At 41.5% G+C, this 8,892-nt stretch overlaps 1 protein-coding gene across 1 annotated transcript; it reads right to left on the bottom strand.

Moving 5' to 3' along the window:
• Positions 1 to 730: 730 nt before the first annotated feature.
• LOC138784784 (extracellular calcium-sensing receptor-like) lies at positions 731 to 8,171 on the bottom strand. Its single transcript, XM_069960473.1, has 7 exons — positions 8,132 to 8,171; positions 6,251 to 6,494; positions 5,002 to 5,293; positions 4,090 to 4,923; positions 2,992 to 3,219; positions 1,848 to 1,971; positions 731 to 1,644 (listed from the first exon to the last, which is right to left on the bottom strand). The coding sequence occupies exons 1-7, from the start codon at positions 8,169 to 8,171 to the stop codon at positions 731 to 733; spliced, it is 2,676 nt and encodes an 891-aa protein (XP_069816574.1).
• Between the last annotated feature and the right edge of the window lie 721 nt (positions 8,172 to 8,892).

The raw sequence follows: 8,892 nt of genomic DNA, 5'->3' as shown, positions 1-8,892 counted from the left end.
CTGGCTATTCCCGTGTTTTCAGACTCGCAGTGGAGTCTCCACGGACCCCTTCTTTGCATATATTTATAAAGCTTTTCATCATGTGCCCCATTCACCTTCATTTCTCCAGGTTGTACAAATTATCCATTATCCTTAGAATTATGGTTTACAATAGCTCATCGGTCAGGGTCTGAGTGCTTGGACAGAGATTAACCCTGAAAATACAGAAAAAAAATGTTCTGAAGCCCTATAGAGAATGAATGAAAAAGTCCCAAATATCGGTTGATTTGGCTTAATATAAGTGTACTGTTCCTTATTACTAATTTGCAGGGGTTTGCCTAGATATAGCATTGACTTCCATATCATGGGTACAGCATCCAACAGAGAACCCAGGGATGTTGTTATGTGGCAGAGGGGACATGTTCCCAGGTGCAAGGACTGGAAACCAGGCCTTCTGTTGCCCAGTCTCCCCTTTTTTTTACAGGTGTCTGTATGGTCGCAATAACGGTACATGGGGGGGGGGGATTTTTCCACTATGTGCAGGAAAACCTTGCTATCTGTCTGCTGCATGGAAAAGCTTTATCTATTGGTGTTTCCTTTAAAGTACTGTTATAATTTTTAGATACGGTAGCAACTTATCACATAGTGCTCTCACAGCAACTCACTGCAATGGGACAAAGTCAACTGTTGGCACCTGTGACACTGGTATCATCAAATAAGTTATAAAAAATCATATCTAACAAAACCAAAACTACACAGTTTTTAGGACATATTTAGATTTCATAAGATATTCTCTAGTATTCTTCTGAGGCTTAAACAATAATATGAAACACTTAGGAAGAAACATGCAGATGATCAAAGCCCAGCTGGAGGCAAGGATAGCAAAGATCTCCATAGCCACTGTGTATTTTCCTTGGGCACTCAAGGTGGCCGGGATATAAGCTATCCAGACACTGAGGAAGGCCATCATGCTGAATGTAATAAACTGGGCTTCATTGAAGGTATCAGGTAGTCTCCGAGCCATGAAGGCCACTATAAAACTTATGGTGGCCAGAAGAAAGAGATAACCCAACATGATCCAGAAGGCAATCGGTGATCCTTCATTGCATTCAACAATGATGATGGTTTGAACTTTAAAACTGTATTGTGGGAACGGAGGAGAGACAGATAGCCAAGTAATGCAAAAGATTAGCTGAATAAAAAAACATATAGAAATAATCAAGTAGGATATTTGAGGACTTGCCCATTTCCTAAGACTGGTGCCTGGTCTGGTAGCCATGAAGGCAAGGACAACCAAAATGGTTTTAGCCAAAATGCAGGAGATGCATAGGGTAAAAACCAGGCCAAATGTAACTTGGCGTAAGAGACATTGGTTAGGCTGGGGGTAACCAAGAAAAGCTAATGAACAGAGGAAACACAAGGACAAAGATGTAAGAAGAATACAGCTCAAGGATAGGTTGTTGGCTTTAACTATGGGACTGTGTTTACATCGGAGAAATAATCTCAGAACAAAACCTGGTATCAAAGAAGAGACAATGCTGGTAATTGTCAAGGTCATGCCCAATGGATCTTTATAGGATAGATAATCTATAGGCTTCTGAAGGCACTGGGATTTCTGAGGATTTGGCCACTGATCACTTGGACACGTAAAGCAGTCAAGGGAATCTAAAAGGACACAATCAACATTGAAAACAGAGAACTGAGCAGGCCGGTTACAAGATGGCAGCAGCAGCACTTGATACTTGATTGCGTGAAGTAGTTGGTAGTATTTTCATAACGACAGGTAGGCTATGCGCATGTCTATTGAAATACTAAGCTGTCCAGGACTCATACGTGTCCCTAAAAGGACAATTACCTCCTCCACCTACCTGTGTGATTCGAGATCTCTCCTTGTGGACAGGAAACACATTCAAAGCAGCAAACAGGCTGTCCTTTAATAGGAGCTTTCCTGAATCCTGGAGGACAACTCTGACTGCAGACCGAGGGAGGAACCTGGAAATTGCCATATGACTTAAAAAGAGCAATCCATAAAAAAGTACATTTTATAATAAATATCATAGGCAATCCTAAAACAGTGTGAAGGCAGTGATCATGAACCTTCAAGGTAAGACATGGAGCTTGAGATCCTTAGACCACATTCAGAGCAAGTAAACAATAAAGGGACTGTGAGTGAACATTGTCATAAAAGATTGAATGTGGCCAGTGGAGGTTAACTTGCAACTAAGAGCCCAAGATGAGCTCTTTTTTTTCACCAAGGCAAAGTTTAGCTTGCAGCCCAAGCAAAGTACTATTGGTCAAGACCTTGTGGCACTCACCAACTTTTTGGACCAACCAGGTATTCCGTACCCAGGATGTCGGGATGTAAAACAAGACATAAAAAAAGTCTGCTTATGCCATTACATACTAAGGCCATGTTCACACACCGTATATTTTGGTGAAAGTACGGTCATTGTTGCTGATTGCAACAGCAGCCATGACTAATACAAAAATATACGTTACGTTGACATCTTTGGAATCCCGGCTGGAGCGTATACACATAGTATACGCACATAGTATACGCTCCGGCCGGGATCCCTAGCAGCGCCGCGAGAAACTGACATGTAAGTTTTCTGTGGCTGCTATTTATTGAAGAGCGGCCGCAGAAAACCTGTTAGTGCACACAATGAAGCATGCGGCTCCAGTCGCAAGCTCCATAGTGTGCAGTGGGGAGTTCTGATGCGGGCACAGCGGGCATGCAGAACTCATTGGCGCTAAAAATCATCCGGCCGGTACTGCAGTACTGGTCGGGATGATCTTATCTGACACCGGTCGCTCCGGGACCCGGCCGGGTCACGGAACGGCTGGTGTCATACAATGTGTGACCATAGCCTAACTTTGTGTATATGTTATGTATAATGGTGATTGCAAAGGTGGTGTTCTTTAATAGAAACAAAAAAATGAAAACATAAATAGAGTGGTTTCAACTGTTAATTTTAATGTTTAAAAAAAATAAAACAAAAACATGCATCCTACCTGGTTGTCTCCTGTGGCCCATACTAGGGCACTAGAGTTGATGGTAAACACCTGACCATCTGGCACAGTCATATCATAACTCCCAACCTTGACTTGCTGTAAGGTTCCTTCGGGACTCAGCTGCCAGTTCACAATGTCATATACGGATGGAGGGTCCCCATTCTCATCGAAGTACAGTTCTCTGCCACTGTTAAGTGTCAGTCTCACTCTCTTCATATAATGTAGAAGCTACAAGGAGATAAAAAATTTCATATAAGAATCTTTTCTTATTTCCATCATTTATCTACTAAAATCACCACAACGGGGCTGATTTACTAACAGGTTCATGGCAGCAAATTGCCAGATTTTTGTCCATTTTCCCTGTTGGTTTGGTGTTCGGATAAATTTACTAGAGGTATGTCACACAACCCGACAAAATAACAACATTTTTGTCCAAAAAAAACACCACTTGGGTGTGTCGTGGGTGTGACATGTGTTAGTTAGTTTTGCAATATTAATGAAATGATTAAATTTATTGATGCAACAAAAAAACAACACATACAATAGCATAAAGGCTTAAAATTGATGCATTGTTAGTAAATGAGGTCATATGACTGTAGGCCCTATACAATTCAGCATTGTAAAATACAATGCCATAATAAAAACAAAATGACCATGAGCATGCCTCCTCCTCGCCTTGCCGCTCCCCCTGCCCACCCATCAGGCGAGTGGGGCATACGTCAGGCATACGCCAGGGAGAATGGGTGAATTTGTGCCTTCTCCCTTGTGTACTCTGCTGCTAGACCCTTTGTAAATATACCCCTTAGTTTTACCGAGTGTCCATCAGGTCTACTTTTCAGATGTTGTACCATACCATAGTAGGTATACCATAGTAGTTTTTTGGCTTAAAGAAAATTCCTTGACATTATCAACATTGATCAGTATCGGGAAGCATGGTAGTTTTGTATACTGCCGGATATTGAACAGTACACAACATTAGGTTTTGGGGCTTGTACAGTATATAGAATGTGTTATTGTTGGATTTACTTGGAAGAACCCCTAGATTTTTTGTGCCTTTGCCTTTTGTTTATGTTATTTGTTCATCACATATTACATTACCTGCCATGGTTTGAAATTCCAAATATCTTTACACATGCCTTTATGTAATAGATATGTATGATCACCACAGCTTCTTAGATCTTCCAGAGCTTTGGCTAAAACATGTACTGCAATGTAGACTTTGTTGGTGGTCCTTAGGTTGGAAACATCAGTGTAGCTGTTCCGGACACTATGCAGAGTCTCATTCCCATTGCATTGTTTTTCTGCAGTCTCTACAGAATTTATATGTGTTTGGTTGTCCATGACAAAGGTGCAACCAAAGGTGTATTTCCAAAACAATCTTGCCCAATCCTGTCCTAAAGACATAAATGGTTGGACATTATAAATAAAGTCTTGAAATCCTGGAATAACACCACTGAAGAAGGTCAACCCAACGGTACCAGGAAGAAGCTGTGAAAATTTCTCATTGGAATATAACGTTGATGTGGACCATCCCTCACTAGCCAAAAATGTTTTTCCAGTTAGGTTCTGCTTTAACATCTCTTCCAAAATGGGAGCCAGATCAAGATCGGTAGAAAAAAGAATCACCACCTCTGCAGTGGATGCCTTGATGGTCTGCACTACACGGGGAGCATTGCGGTCTGCTTGACTTATGAGAATATTTTCTGTGAAGGCCACACAAGCTCCGGCTTTGGTTATCTCGTGTTTGACCAACTGTATTCCCTGCTGCCCATAGTCATTGTCAACAGCCACAAGTCCCACCCAAGTCCATCCGAAATACAGCACAAGCTTGGACAGTCCTTGAGACTGAAAGACATCATTGGGAACTGTCCTGAAGAAAGATGGGAATTTTGTCCTGTCACTCAAAAGACGGCTTGTAGAAAAATGACTGACCTGGGAAAGAGTGGATTAATGTCAAATTCCACTTTTTGATATATACTTTATTTAGGAAAAATGCCATTTAGGTCTTACCTGAGGATATCTGTACAGTCCCAAGATGTGGGCTAGAAGAATGGAGTGAGTGGAGACAGCCGGTCCAATGAAACCGGAGAGGAGATTATTCTGAACACATCGGTAGTTAGGGATGGCCTTGTTGGATCCAGTCAGCACTTGTAAGGCGCCCCTCAAGTCGTAATGAAGAACATTACAAGAATCATAAACCTGGAACCCAAAAGTTATGTTGGGCAGAATATTGAGGTTACTGTTTATCTCCTGTATTGCAAATGTCAGAACTTGGATCTGTTGATAAGTTTCAAGGTGAAACCTTTAAGTAAGAGGAAAAATAAATCATCAGAAAAAGATAAATCATATATGTGGGATGATCTCACAGCAAATGGTCCTGATGCATGAGTTATGGAGGACTGAAAATCCATCACATATAATGTTGTCTGGAGAAGGACGTGGTCTTCTCAATGGCCTTGTAATCATTGTATAGGATTTGATTAATATAATTTACCTTAAAGGTGTTTTACATTGATGGCCGTTTCCCAGATTAGGCCTTTAAAGGGGAAGTCCTGCCAGACCCATTTTTTTATCAAGTGCTGGGGAGGGAAGGATATATAACTTGCTTTTACTCCCCCACACTCCAGCTCAGGTGGCCGTATGCTGCCACTCCGGTCTGAGCAGGAAAAAGCATGTTATTTCTTTTATCCTCCCCCTCCCCAGCTTTTTCTAAAAACAATGGGTCTGGCTGGACTTCTGATCACTGGAGTGTGAACATCAAGTACCCATGCAGATCAGCTGTTTGGAAGAGCTGCAGCTGCAGAATACGCACAATGAATGTGGCTGGAAAATGGCTTCATAAATTGTGTAGTGGGTTACTGCAGCTCATTTCCCATTCACTTTAATAGAGGCTAAGCTACAGAAACCCTACACTGCCACTACACAAAGGACAAAGCCTACTGCTTCTTGCCCTTTTTATTGTGTATACTGTGTGTAGAGAAAAAGACTCTGCCGGTGTATCCTTTAGTACATGGGATATGGGAGGAAAATCTAGAAGACAATGGTTTATTGGGTATTTCCTTGAATGGGGCTCACAGCGTAACCCTTGTAGACCCTCAACATAATGGCATGTTGGTATACAAGCCTTTATATACAGTAAATTAAGACGGTTTCTGTCATTAGACACATTGTGTAATATAGTCTTAGGAAACCTATTAAATTTAATTGTACTAAATTACAAGTTATTAAGGCAAGCAATCATTACATTTCATAAACATACATTGTACAGGTAGTCATTGGTGGTTTCTGTCGAAAAGAGATCTCTTGGTAAACCTTATCCAAATGAAGAGGCAACACCGCTCCGAATATTATATCTCCATCCTGCGATAAACCTTCCATCTGCTCAACCTCCAAACGGCAACGTTGGTCATTAGAATAAAAAACAGGGATGAGCTGGCAAAAGATGAGGGTCCATATGGTTTTTGGTAGAGAAATCATCATCCTTCCAAGACCAGTGAAGATTCCTGTAAATGTAATTATTCCATTAATCATTAATCAGGTCAACTGATGGAAGAGTGATCATCTATAAGGACTCACTGGTACCTACCTCATCAAGGCTCTTCTTTATCATATCACAGACTCCAGGTACTCTAGCTGCCAATTAATAGATCAGCATTATCTGGACAGACCATACAGAGCTCTTTATATATCCTCTCTATAATTGTAGAATTCTGCCCTTTTAAACTGAATATCTCTGTGGAATTTTCTAGACTTTCCCAGGAGACAAATTTGTGCAGATGGGTTCTCTATTATAAGTCTTTGTATATTCATGTCATGTGTGCATCCATACGGAAACTCCAATTAAAATTAATATTAATTATTAAAATATACATGGCCACATAAGAAAATGTAGTCCGCAGCCAGTCTGTCCATAAATATGTGCGAAGGTGCACATGTGGCATATTTGCCCTCTAGTTAATATGTGTATACATCCTTTTCCTATCTGGTATTGTATGTTTATACTGAAGTGTAATGGCTTTTTATATCATGGTTCTGCACCCACAGAGGATGCCGAGCCACTGACCTGATGGTGTTGCTACCTCTATATTGTCTTATAACAGTGGGAGCTGTTCTCTTGTTTACTATTCACATTAAAGGGGAAAATCTTTTAGGAAGAGGACCACTACCATTGGAGGCCGGTGCTTACATCTTTGTGAATACTGCAGTGCCGGATACTGATCTGTAGAACCTTTTTGGGTGGGGAGACCTTACTTGTGACTATGTGTGGTGCCACTCCTAGAGCTGTTGTGTGTGGATGTAGAGGGAAGAGCATAGGGCCCAAACTCAAGATAGGGACCCACTGGGAAATGAAGGTTTAGGAAGGTGCTAATAAAGAACATCCATACAATTTAGTGAGGCCCAAGTGAAGTCTGTGGAAACAAAGAAGCTGGTTGGCTGCCATGCTAGCGGAAGAATGGAGCTAAAACCAGTCGGGGTCCAATCCAGATAGTTGACAAAAGCGTATTTTATAACAGTCAGACCCTAGGGACCTAGTAGACCTCAGAAAGAGACATTTATCAAAAAAAAGCATCCATCTATGCATGATGACAGCCGCAAATAATGATCACAATCATTATATGCAACCCTCATTATTTAAAGACGGGAACATAACCTTTGGGCCAATGGTATTGACATAAGCCCGAGATACTCAAGCACCTTCCTGGAAGTCATCTGCATTGCAGAACTTTTGTCTATTTTAGTTGCTTTTCTTTACTGCAGCTATATTTACCTCCTGTCTGTATCCTGTATTATTTTAGATATCATAAGTAAATTTTCAGTAATTAAATATTTTGACTGAGAAGTAAGATGGGATAGTATAAATATGGCTAAACAATAGATTGTCAATGTAGTGACCACAGTAGGGTGATAACCACTAAACTTTTTACATCTTTCTCAACTGCCTACAAACCTTATAGGGTGTGGTAAACTACAAGGCCACAAGTAACTTGTGAATACACACCAATCATTTCCAAGTCATTATGATTGGTACTATACATGTGGCCCTTATCCCTCACCTCAAACAGGTTCTTCCTGTGTGAGGTATACTGTAGCTTGCATGATAGGTATTCAGTTGCCTCTATCTCCCCCTTGGAGCACATACTTCCTAGGAACAAGACCTTACTAGCAAATACTAGAACCATGTCTGCTGAGGACAGTGCCGGAGGGGAAATGTGAGTGTGTAATTCTGCACAGGGGGCTACAGATTCATTGTGCCTGTATCTCATGAATAAGAATGAAATATTGTAGGTGCATCATACTCAGGTGTTGTATTGTGGCCTTCAGTCCAGTGTGACGTTATGGCTGTCAATGCTGAGGGGTGTGTTTGGGCCAGGTGTTGGGTGGTGGTAATAAAGCTGGGGTGGGGGCAGCCCTGGCTGCATAATAGGCTAGCTATCCCTCTTTAGTTTTAATTTTAAAATAAGTGTGTTTTTATTTATATTAACCATATACTGTATAGACAGAATATCTGTCTAAAGATTGTAAACAGTCTGAGGTGGGACAGCAAGATGACCAATCTGGGTAAGGGAAAGGTGGGATGGCAAGATGACCAGTCTGGACAAGGGAAAGGTGGGATGGTAAGATGACTAGTCTAGATAAGGGATAGATAAGGGAAAGGTGAAGTGGCAAGATGTCCAGTCTGGGTAAGGGAAAGGTGGGATAGCAAGATGACCAGTCTGGGTAAGGAAAAGGTGGGATGGTAAGATGACCAGTCTGGGTAAGGGAAAGGTGGGATGGTAAGATGATCAGTCTAGGTAAGGGAAAGGTGGGATGGCAAGATGACCAGTCAGACCAAGGGAAAGGTGGGATGGCAAGATGACAGTCTTGGTAAGGGAAAGGTGGGATGGCAAGATGACCAGTCTG

The sequence above is a fragment of the Dendropsophus ebraccatus genome, chromosome 1 (genome assembly GCF_027789765.1).
Source record: "Dendropsophus ebraccatus isolate aDenEbr1 chromosome 1, aDenEbr1.pat, whole genome shotgun sequence".
NCBI lineage: Eukaryota > Metazoa > Chordata > Amphibia > Anura > Hylidae > Dendropsophus > Dendropsophus ebraccatus.
The sequence above is the reverse complement of the archived record's forward strand: the minus strand, read 5'-3'. Positions and strand labels throughout refer to the sequence as shown.

Excerpts from the sequence above, each read along its gene's own strand:
- LOC138784784 (XM_069960473.1), bottom strand. The coding sequence starts at position 8,171 with ATGGTTCTAGTATTTGCTAGTAAGGTCTTGTTCCTAGGAA. Across the intron at positions 6,495-8,131 it reads TAAGGTCTTGTTCCTAGGAA|GAATCTTCACTGGTCTTGGA; the intron begins GTATGTGCTCCA and ends TTACATTTACAG. Across the intron at positions 4,924-5,001 it reads GACTGTACAGATATCCTCAG|GTCAGTCATTTTTCTACAAG; the intron begins GTAAGACCTAAA and ends ACTCTTTCCCAG.